Source organism: Grammomys surdaster, unplaced genomic scaffold (assembly GCF_004785775.1).
Source record: "Grammomys surdaster isolate TR1022 unplaced genomic scaffold, NIH_TR_1.0 98, whole genome shotgun sequence".
Taxonomy (NCBI): Eukaryota; Metazoa; Chordata; class Mammalia; order Rodentia; family Muridae; genus Grammomys; species Grammomys surdaster.
In genome coordinates this window covers 13,080,362-13,092,793 of record NW_021604577.1, presented here as the reverse complement: position 1 = coordinate 13,092,793, position 12,432 = coordinate 13,080,362, and the positions used below count along the sequence as shown (strand labels likewise).

General features: G+C 36.7%; 1 protein-coding gene across 5 annotated transcripts in view; it reads right to left on the bottom strand.

Annotated features, from left to right (window-relative positions):
* The window catches only part of Ralgapa1 (Ral GTPase activating protein catalytic alpha subunit 1), a 211,135-nt gene that overhangs the window by 72,378 nt on the left and 126,325 nt on the right, over positions 1–12,432 (bottom strand). For all 5 annotated transcript variants that reach the window (XM_028782695.1, XM_028782721.1, XM_028782713.1 and 2 more), the window contains exons 31-32: positions 7,682–7,816; positions 7,109–7,292 (exon numbers count right to left, since the gene is read on the bottom strand). In XM_028782695.1, the coding sequence (XP_028638528.1) occupies positions 7,109–7,292; positions 7,682–7,816 (319 nt within the window). The remainder of the gene's footprint in view (positions 1–7,108; positions 7,293–7,681; positions 7,817–12,432) is intronic.

Below are 12,432 nucleotides of genomic sequence, written 5' to 3'. Positions count from 1 at the left end.
CACTGGTCATGACAGTTGATCACAGCAATAGGAAACTAACTAAGAGAGGAGAGGCAGAGAAAAGCAACAGAAAGAGGGAAGGAGAAAAACTGGACAATCACTTGGCAAAGTCAACTGCTAAAAGGTTGTGCTGTGGGGTGCACAGGCTTTATTGTTTTCAGAGGGAAGCATGAGATGTGTCTAAGTAAATGCATTCAGAGATTTATTTGAGTCCATGCTCAGGCGAGGCTCCCCAGACGGGGAGTGGGATGGGGGAGCTCCTAGAAGGCAGGCAGCCTTGTGTAGTCATCACTTCCAGCTGTGTGAATGCCAACAGAGTGGTCACCGTGATACTGGGGTAACTATATAAAAACAATACAAAACAATCACTCAGACTGTGACGAAAGCCTAATAACTGCTCCTGCAACTCTAAGGAGGGCTAATGTAGAGGTCAGTCTTGGACTGAATGGTGTTAGGGAGATAACTGGTTGTTTTCTTGATATTTTCAATTTAAAAGTAGGAGGAGAGCTGTCACGGGTAAGGATGTAATTCATGCCAGAAGAGGATGCTTTGTTATAAGAAGGGTGGGAAGAAGTCAGTGTTCTTGCCTCTACTTAGATTTAGACAGTTACAGAATGACCATATTTCCCTATTATTCTACTATTGTCAGAAAATAATCTTGTCTTTGTGATATATATATGCATATATATATACACATACATGATACATATATAACTATATTATATACAATGTATATGTCATAAAATATGTAACATATGCAATATATTATATATTATATACATTGTTTATTATTATACATTATATTATACACTATATACAGTGTATTTTATATATTATACATATATACATACAACATATATAACACAATTATATATGTATTACATCATATTTTTTTTTCTGAAAGCTAACCAGTTGGAAAAACTAGGACCTACCTAACAAAACAAATGTAAAATTTTCAGAACAGAGATTTTTAAAAGCTCTGATTTACATACTATTGAACTTTCTTTTTGGGTGTAGGGAATGGTACTGGGATTGAACTTAAGGCTTCATAGCAAAAGGCCGCACACACACTAGACAAGTATTTTACTAGTGATGTATAGCCTCAGCAAAGTCTCCAATTTTAGATGTTTAGCCTGATGATTTTTGGTAAAATGCATATTATTTTGACACTATCGAAACACTGACCATATAAAAAAACCTGCCTTATTTTGTGTAAAAATGCATTTATTTTATGTAAATTGTATTTCAACAAACCTTTAGAAAACTGGCTTGTGCACTGCTGGCATAATTTCTTAAAGAGTAAAGAGTCCAGTGTGTTACAATTTTAAGGTTTAAGCCCTCAAAATTGAGAACTACCATGGGTATGGCCAGAAAGATGAGCAAGCAATCAGGTTCTCTGATCACCATATGATCTCTAAATCTTAACATGGACAGTTGTCATTAGTATTCTTTTGATTTTTAAAATGTTAATTAATATAAAAAGTTAATCTTCCATAGTTGGTCAGTTTTATGTGTGCATATATAAATAAACAGGAAGCTGTTCTTAAAAGTGTGTTTATGCTAGTTTTGAAAACCAGACATTGAATACCAGATTATAACATTAAATAGTTCATCTTAATTTACTCTTTCATTTTTAAAACTGTGTAACTAGATGAAAAGAAATGGGGCTGGCTGCAATGTGATGTCTGCTGTCCCTTCCCTAATGGTTACTGAGTAGGTATGGAGTTCATCTTATCCATGAGGACCAACGGTTCAGAAAACTAAGTGATTTACCAGCTGGCTTCTGCCTTACACATCAGTATTTAATTTACACAATTTACTTTTTCATAAAGTGTACTTTTCTTTGTGACAAATGAAAACAATGAATTTTAAACTTAATTTTCTGTGCACAGGATCTTCAAATTGGGTATTATTTAGGGCAACTTACTGAATAACCAGCTAAGGCGCACAGGAAAAGTTCACCTAAATATGAGTAAGTTATGTTTCAAATGACAATGAAAAATTAAAACTACCTCTGTTTGTTTGAGACAAGGTTTCTCTGTGTGCTCTTGGTGGTAGTCCTGGAACTCACTCTGTAGACCAGGATAGCCTTTAACTTAGGAGATCCATCCACCTGCCTCTGCCTCCTGAGTCTGGGATTAAACCATGTGCCCTCATGCTTGGTGAGACTGACATTTTTTTGATGCAGTAAAAAGTTTCTATTCTTTTCCTGTACTTTTTCCTGGTGAGTGATATGCTTAAACAGGCGGCTCACTTTTTTAAACAATGACTCTTCTATACAGAACATAAAAGTTTACAATATGAAGAAAGAAGAGAGCATAGTTTAACCGATGTAATCATAAAAAGAGATTCACAGAGACACTTTGGGTTTGGCTTTCTCACAAAAAACTCCTTAAATCCCACTATTCTGTAAGAACAGCCTAGACTTACATGTAGAAATGAGTTAAAGCTCTTTTGTATGAAGTTCAGGATAATAAATATAAACTATTCAATTTTAATAGCATTACTTGGAATGTATCTTTTAGAAATTTCCCCTTTGACTTTCTTATAAAGAAACCCCAAGAATGGCGCAGCTCATGCTGTACAGCATAAACCTGCAAGCCCAGGCATTTGTCTACGCTACACATCCTCCTCCCAAAGCGTGCAACAGTGGGAATTCAGTTTAAAAGAGCTTGTGGAGCTGGACATGCAGATGCACTTATGTAATTCTGTACTTGGGTAGGCTGAGGCAGGAGCATCTGGAGTTGCTCAAGGCTGGCCTGAATACACAGTAAGGCCCAGCTCAAAACCACAACATCAAGAGTCTTAACAACAACAACAAAAAGAGTCTTACCACTTTTTTTTGTTTTGTTTTTCGAGACAGGGTTTCTCTGTGTAGCCCTGGCTGTCCTGGAACTCACTCTGCAGACCAGGCTGGCCTCGAACTCAGAAATCCACCTGCCTCTGCCTCCCAAGTGCTGGGATTAAAGGCGTGCGCCACCATTGCCTGGCTAGTCTTAGCCACTTAAACAACTGCCACCTGCCTTTAGCAGCATTCAAAAACAGCAAGCCATAAAAAGTTGCTGCTACCTGATATAATTATTAACACTGAAAATACTTAAAGGATAAATTACAAATTTAGGTATGAGCAAAATCATTTTTTCTTCTAATTCTAAGTTGCTTCTCTAAATTCAGGGTATATGAATATATAGGAAAAGATCAAAATTTCTTAACTTGTTAATTGGGTGATTAGATTTATTTAGAATTTTGAGCAGCAAACTAAAGAAAATATTTCTTTCATACTTATCTCCTAATAGAAAAAAGACAAAGATTCTCTAATTTAAAAATTAAAATGAAATTCTAAAATAATGAGTCTGGTGACAAAATGCAAAGTGAAGACGCCAATGTTTCTAAGGCATTTATAACTAGCATTCATTAAATGCATCTAGCTAGCCAGGGTTAGCTTTTCAGATTGTCACACTAAACAAATCCTACGACATTTGCGGAAAACCCATAATTACAGATTATTATGGCATACAAAAGCAGCAAGCCATAAAAAGCTGCTACAATTCACTGTGCTGTAAAAGACATACAGAGGAAGTTAATTTTGGCAAATGCTTTAAATATTAGCTTTGCATAATCTGTACAGGTGAGACTATAATTACTACAGAATGGGTCTTTGATGCCTCTTTTCACTCTTGCCCAGCAAATGATGATTTTTTTTTTTTTGCTAATAAAACTACTGCCATTTGACAAAAAGCCAACTTTACTACCTTCCCTTGTTCTGCAGTAAATTTAATAATTACAGCCATTCCTGCCAATAGTTTTCAATTCACTTTTCAATCCAATACTGAGCTGATTATGGGCAATCTATGTTTAGAATTCATGGGCCAAAAAGCACTTGAAGACAATGAAGCATGTCTTAGACAAGGACACAATGATCAGTCATTTTTGTCTTAAAAAAATGAAAAAATACCTCAACAAACCCATCTACAAAACACCCCTCTCCCCAAAGCCAAGCAAACCCCACAGCATGTAGTCACTATAGAGCAAGTAAAGTAGTATCACCTGTTGAAACATCATGCTGTTCCTAACCCATCCTGAATTTATGTGGTCCTCACTCCCTTTGAGGAAGCCCAAAAGGAACAACTTGACACAGACAGAACACAGAGTATTTGGTATTTAAAAGCTAACCTTTAAATATATTTTCCTTTACTTATTGTACTCTATACTAAAGTTTATATAAAATACACTGAAGCTTCGGGGGTGTTGGGGGAGCGCTCAGCAGGTAAAGACACTTGCTACCAAGCCTGGTGACTTTGAGTTCTACACTCAGAACCCACACAGTGCAAGTACAAAGCCGACTCCCGAGAGCTGTTCTGTAACTTCCAAATACATGTTGTGTCCACAGACAGTCTACGTATTTTAAACAGTAATAAAAAATTTTATATATAAGTAAATTTTGTTTATTATTCTGAATAAAAATATACTGTCTTAGAATGTTACCTCTGATTAATAAAAAGAACAACCATATTTTTATATAATGTTAAGTAAACACTCTGATATCTAAAGAGAGTTTTTCATTACAATCAATTATTGTCTAATTTCTTTGTCCTATTACTTTGCCCAGAATATATTTTTTAGAACTAAGTAATAGTTAAATTCTTATATTCCTATTAAGTGTACTTGTGCTATAGACAAGTTAGCAAGTTATATTCAATTATATTCAACTCAAAGCTGTAGCCAATCAATTTCCTTGACTTCTAAATTCATACTTCAGTTTTATGTATGTTATCAATCCATTACTAGTGTGAAGTCTTAACTCTTTTAATCATTTGTAACTGTTCTTCCTATGTTGGAAAATCAAGCTCTTTCTTCATAGCCTGGTCTTTAACCACAACCTCCTAGTCTGATGGTTCTCCAACTGTGCTTTCCGGGGTCCTTGGAGACGCCTCTGAAAAGGGGAGAGTTTTAGGATCAACTCTACTGTAGCTTTATTTTAAAGCTTTACATATTGGGCTTCCTTGTAAAACGTATTTGAAGAAATTCTACTCCTTAAAATTCTACTCCTGTAAGAGGCACTGACATAGTATACCAACTCTCAGTTCTCAGCCACTGCTGCCAGCTAGTCACATGCAGAGTCTTGGAAACCCCAGCAATCGTAGACAGTTCATCAAAATCTTCCAATGGAACTCCAGTATCCATACTCTTTTCTAAAATTTTTTTTATTGGTTATTTTATTTAAAATACTATCCCCCTTCCCAATTTCCCCTCCGCAAACCCCCTATCCCACCTTCCTCCTCTCTGCCTCTATGAGGCTTCTCCCCCCCACTCCCCACCCCTCCTGCCTCTCCACCCTAGCATTCCCCTACGCTGAGGCATTGAACCTTCACAGGACCAAGGGCCTCCCCTCCCATTGATGCCAGATAAGGGCATTCCCTGCTACATATGCAGCTGGAGCCATCAGTCCCTCCATGTGTACACTTGGATTGGTGATTTAGTCCTTGGGAGCTCTGGGGGATATGGTTGGTTGAGGAACTACAGGAACAAAGAGTGGAACAGAGACTGAAGGAAAGGCCATCCAGAGACTGACTGCCCCACCAGGGATCCATCCCATGTACAGACACCAAACCCAGTCACTGTTGCTGATGCCAAGAAGTGCTTGGTGACAGGAGCCTGGTATAGCAGTCCCCTTAGAGGCTTTGCCTTATTGATACAGAGGCGGATGCTTGCAGCCAACCATCAGACTGAGCACAGGGACCCCAATGGAGGAGTTTGGGGTAAGGACTGAAGGAGCTGAAGGTATAAAAGCAGAGTCTAAAGGCTGAGCTAAGTTGTGAGCTACTGCTCTTAGGAACACTATTTTCTCCCTAGTTATTAGTCACTCCTGGGAGCAGTTCTTTACTTTCTCCAGATGTAAACCACAAACCAATACTCAAATATTCATAGTTCCTTTGAATTTCTGTCAAACTTATTTTACTAAATGATGATTGGTATAACCAAAAGTTTTTGATAGTTTATTTTTCACTTTCATTTTCCTTTCCCTCCTAGTCCCAAATGAAGGGCGAATCCTAGCACTTATGAGTTACAGTATATTCCTTCAGAAACTTAAGTTATTTAAAAATAATGCCCAACTCACGTATTTCCTTCTCAGATTTTAAGTAAATTCAATTCAGTTCACACTTAAAATCCCTTTAAACCTGAATGAGCCTTTAGTTTACCTACTTTAAGAAACATTATGGAGAGATGGCTCAGTGGTTAAAAGCACTGACTGCTCCTCCAGAGGTCTTGAGTTCAATTCTCAGCAACCACATGGTGGCTCACAACCATCTGTAATGGGATCTGATGCCCTCTTCTGGGGTGTCTGAAGACAGCACCAGTGTACTCATACATAAACAAAATATGTACATATATATATATATATATATATATATATTTTTTTTTTTTTTAAAAGAAACATTGCATTTTCTTTTTCCTTCCTTTCTTTCCTCTTTCTCTTTGACTCTTTAAATAGTCAAGCTTCTTTAAGAGTACTTTCAGAAGGGAACAGTGAGATAGCTCAGACAGAAAAGGCACCTGTGGCAAGCCTGATAACTTGAGTTTTACCTGGACACGTGATGGAAGGAGTGTTGACGCCTATAAGTTGTCCTCTGTGCATATACACGTATACAAATCAAATACAAAACCTTTTACAAAATGTTGTTGAAGGCTGAACTCACTATGTACTAAGAGTTGTGCAAAGGGATTTACATACATAATCTCAGTTAATATTCAAAATAATCCATGCTGGAACTAATACTATTATCTATATTTTATAAATGGGGAACTACAAAGTCACTACCAAGTCTGTCAGACTTCAAAATTCTCTTAATCTACAAAAATACTATGAAATCTACCATAAAATGATCCTAGAAATAATTCAGCCAGAGTATAAAGGCAATATGAAGGTATAAATTGCAATATACAAAATTAGTAATTGTACATATGAAGTTACCTCTTAAACTGAGAAGTAACTTGTGATAGGTAAACACACGGCTAGGTAAACAACTCTAGCTAGAACCCTGTCTCATGCCTGGCTTAGATCACACCTTGCCAGAGCCCAGCCTTGTCTTCAGGGAACTCCCATTACCTTCTGTCACAGGCTGCAGTTTAGAAGACCGTTCTGAATCAGGAGAGTGTAGAGGTTCAGGTTCTTTCAGACTTTCCAAATGCATAAAAGGATCGTAATCTACAGATGCCAAATCAGAAAGGCTTATTGGAAAGTACTTTGGATTGGTAAAACTTTGCGCTCCATATACACACCCATGTAATACCTAGGGGGAGAAGGAAATATGACAATAATATACAGTCACTGGTAACATAAAAGCTTGATAAAAACTTAAATATTTTAAAACTTAGCTCTTTAATGAAGGTAATATTTATTATCTCATAAAAAATGAATGAAATGTAACCAATGGTTTTCATATTCCCAAAATCTAATCCCTCTCAAACTTCTGCAATGGAACAAAAAGTTTGTCTTGTAAGAAGTACTTATAAATTACTTCTAGGTCCTTTAAGCAAAGTCTATGTATTTTAGAAAATATCTAGTTCTAAACAATGAAAATGTTATACTCAGAAATGTTATTAGATACTGAATGTTATTTCAGTAGTTTTAAAAATACTTGGATATGAAATAAAAAATACAGTAAGCAAGAAGATATACCTTATAAATGCAGTTGAGGACGGATTTTTCTGTCTTATCATTTTCTGCTCCTGTAGTATGGACCGGTTGGAGTAGTGTCTTTAAAGGTAAGGCCATGATCCAGTCCAGAAGGCAAAGAAGTAAGGAGACAACCAACTGTATCAAGTAACAATAACATGATTATCAGTGTAAAGTTATAAGAGAAGGGTTTCCCCACCCACTTTTTTTTTGAGAAAGGCTCTCATGTAGCCAAGGATGTAGCAGCTATGATGACGGTCTAATATTGATTATCAACTTGATAGGCTCTAGAATCACCAAGGAGACAAATTCCTCCATGTCTGTGAGAGTTTCTAAATTGGATTGGGAGAGTCTGTCTCAAAATAATAAGGTGGAAAACAATTGAGAAAGACACCAAACATGAACCCCTGGCCTCCATATAAACATGCATACATGTGTGCACACATGTACACACCCACAGATATATACATGCAGGAAAGTTAAGGAGCTGAGATACCTTAAATGTGGGCAGTACTTTTACATGCACTGGGATGCAAAACTGAGTAAAACAATGAAAGGAAGCAGGGAGACGGCGTTCATTCCTCATTCTCTGCTCCCTGACAACACACATGGTGTGACTGTCTCATACTGTTCTTACATTACATTTGTCAAGTATTTTATTAAAGACAAAAGAAAAAACTAATACATTAGCCATAAATAACCTTGAATTACTGATCTTCCTGCTTTCACTTCCCAGGTACTGAGACCACAAATCTGTACCAACATGCCAGGTTTATGTAATGCTGGAGATTGATTCTAGGGCTTTGTCAATGCTAAGCAAGCATGTTAACCATTGGGTCATCCTCAGGCCTCCTATAAGGGATTATTAATAATCAATAAATCAATTTCTTATTCTTGGGTTGTAGAATTTATTATAGGAACCATAAATCATAACTTCAACTATAAACACCAACATAGGTACACAACTCATTAATTATAAAAGTAATGTACATTGAGGTTGAAAGTATGGCCCAGAGAAAAAGCATCCAAAGCTTGGTGCCCTAAGCATGAGATCAAAAAATAAATAAATAAAAATAAAAAAAAATAAAAAAGGTAACATAATTGTATTCAATTAACTATACAAAGATATAAGGTTTTTGCTTACATATTAGCATCATACCTGCTTTCCATTATTCCTACTCATTTCTTATCTTTGTGTGTGTATGTGGGGAGTGGATGTACCATGAAGCTTGTGGAGGTCTGAGGACAACTTGTGGAGTCTGTTTGTTTTCTCCTTCCACCATGTAGATTCTATAGATTACACTTAGGTTGTTGGCCTTGGTAACAAATACTTACACCCACGGATCCATCTTGTATCTAAACTTTCCTGTGTATGTATGTGTGTGCATGTTTGGTGTCTTTCTCAGTTGCTCTCCATCTTATTATTTGAGACAGAATCTCTCACTACACCTAGTGTTCACTGAGTCAGCTAGACTAGCTGGATAGCAAGCCCCAAGCATCCTCCTGCTTCTGTTTCCCCAGCACTGGGATCACTGGTGTGTACACTCAGCCTGGCTTTTTATGTTGTGCTGGAAGTCTTCTTCATGCTTGCATGTCAGGCACTTTACAGTTTGAGCCATCTCCTTGGCTACCGCCATTTTCCTTTTCTAATTTGTAACACTTCACTGAGTATCCTGTCAGAAAGCATTACTCATTTTACTAAATAAAAACTTTCATTAAGTTTTGAGATAATAGGCCAGGCGGTGATGGCGCACGCCTTTAATCCCAGCACTTGGGAGGCAGAGACAGGCGGATTTCTGAGTTCGAGGCCAGCCTGGTCTACATAGTGAGTTCCAGGACAGCCAGAACTACAGAGAAACCCTGTCTTGAAAAACCAAAAAAAAAAAAAAAAAAAAGTTTTGAGATAATAGATATCACAGATATCTATTATACTTTTACCCTAAGATAAAATTATCTTATGTATTAGATTTTAAAATCATAATTAATGTTAAATAGTAATTAGTGATATGAAAGTATCAATCAGGGCAGCAGCAAGGATATGCTCATCTTTAAAGATAAATTCTTCAAGTCAAAGTTTAATCCTATTCTAACCAATGGACCCTCACAAAACCAAACCCTCCAAACAAGAAAGTATCTGTGGTGGTTTGAATGACAATGGCCCCCAAATTATAAATACTTTTTCCCCCAAAGGTGGAACTGTTTGAGAAAGATTAAGGGCGTAGTCTTGCTGGAAGAGCTGTCTCACCACATGCTGTCTATGAGAATAATGGCTGTTCTAGTAAACCAACAATTGTTAGAGAAAGCAGCCCATAAAAAAGTTTAAAATGCAACACTCTGTTTATAAACAGGACACACGATTTGGGCCATTCTTTTGTTATAGAGGACATTACTGAGTTAGCTAGTGAAATCTAAGTAAGATTTATAGATTACATTACAATTAACAGATCAATGTTATCACCTAAATGTTGATAGCTGCACTATGATTATCTTAGGAAGAACATAATGAAGTTTGTATGCACTATGTGTAATATGTAGTATGTACTATGCATATGCTACACTCAGGGATAAGTCAAGTATGGATTAAAGGGAGGAATAAAGTGAATTATTTATTAACAACTCCTTCTACTTTCCTTAAACCTTCCCTATAATATGAGACTATGGCTCTGGGTGCTTGCTCACCAACACAGGAGGCTCTGAGTTCCTTTTACAGCATCATAAAAAACAAACCCAACAAATCCCTGAAATTAAATGTTCCAACTTAGAACTGAAATCAAAGTTCTGAATTGACGTCAATAGAAAGAGTAAAATCTATCTGGTAAAGGAGCCAATGGTAGGTTCCTTTCTTCAGTTTCATATGTAGTAACAATTATACAAATGTGGGCGATTTAACCCAAATCTTTTCTGTCAGTTGGGGATAAAAGTTTAGTTTTGTTTAAAGTTGCAATAATTCCCATGAACTGCATAGCGACAGGGTTGTTTCTTCTTTTTCTTTTAAAATAACCATGATTTAAATGATCTTTTTTCTCTTTCTGGCAGTTCTGACTGAGGATCAAACACAGGACTTCCCACAAGTAAGCTCTAGCTCCAGCTCCTGTTAACCTCTACCTCTGCATGTGTTTAAAATTACAATTATACTGTTATGTTCACCAATAACAATAAAGCCTTTCAGAAATCTAAAATCCCTTGCTTACACAGAGCTTACTCATACTCTTACAAGCCCATGGCTAAGTAAGGCGTATGGCCCCCACTGTAAGTAATTTGACTTATCACCCACAAGAAATGTGTCTTCACACTGTGCCTTGCTCAACAGTATAATGGTTCCTAGATAAAATAAGACAATCCAGTACGTGCTTGTCTAGGTGTAATATGTAAGCTTCACACAACATCTTGATGGAAGAAAATGAAAGGTATAAGGACGTAAAACAGCGAAGAAAACCCAGTGAATTTAGGTAATATTCTAATGCTAATTCTCCTGAGAGACAAGCCAGACATTTTAAAGTTGTCAAGGAAAACAATAGCAATTTGAAACTACAGAGAAATAAACCTGCTTCTGGTTTGAGACAGATGCAGTAAGTCAAGTTGAATGATTATTCCCTGTTGATATGTACATCCAGGTGAAAGGGGCAGCCTGGATAAACTTTGGAAAAAACATTTTTTTCCTCAGGTAAAAAAATTATGACAGTGCCCATACTAGCTTAAATCTGCTGTTACTTATTATTGCTGATTAGTGGAAGAGTAAATGATAAAATTTAAGACCAGAAAAGCATTCAGGGCATTAATTCTGTTTCTCCTGAATTTGTCTTCCTGTCTCTCCTACTAGCCCCTGTAGTCACTCCTACTTGACCTCCCCTCCGCCTGCTTGTTATTCTCTGTGCTCAATTGTCTCTCTGTAAGTGAGCACACACATTCCTACAAGTATTCTTGTGTTGACAACAGCAACAGTTTTATTCTCGGCCTTGAGTTCTCTAAATAGCTTTGCTGGTGGTGTCTGGCTGGACTTAACTCTCGAAGGGTACAGCACAGAAAACAGTTTCCTTCAGTAGCTCTCTTCAGTAGTTCCCTGTATTTCTCCTTGGTTGCAGACTCCACTTTCTGAATATTTATTTACATTCCTTTAGCCTTGGTTTAGATAACCATCATTGTAGAGACCTACTTTTGGTTTTAACAACTTTTATTCCACTTAAGTAACTCATTATTGTTCCTAAAGTGACTTCACAAAATTCATCCTATTTCATTGTACATTAAACACTTTAAGAAAAGCAATTTCAAAGAAAGACTTTTCCACAAAAGTCCAAGGTTCTTCCTACTATATTCAAAGGCCTTTGAAACCTAGCCATTTCCCATTTCTGCAATTTCATGTTTCTCAGTTATCAACCATATACAGCACATTCTATGATATGGAACTGTATTACAGCAGAACACTATTCATAGATTTTGTGATTAATAAAAAGGATTAAGAAAGCAGGGGAAAATTTGATAGTATAGAGTTTTCGTAATAGCTCTGACTCCATAAACAAGATGATTGTTAGCATTTTGTCATATTTCCCCAAAATACATTATGTTGTTTTCCATCTCCATGACTACATGTTATTCCTTCTATTTAGAATAACTCTAGGTCTTGTCCTATGTAGAAAATCCCTTCTCCTCCCTTAACAATTACTTCTTCCTGTAAGCTATGCTATCTTGTATTGCAGAAACTTTTATTTATATTTTATTTACTTAGAGACGTGTGTGTGTGTGTGTGTGTGTGTGTG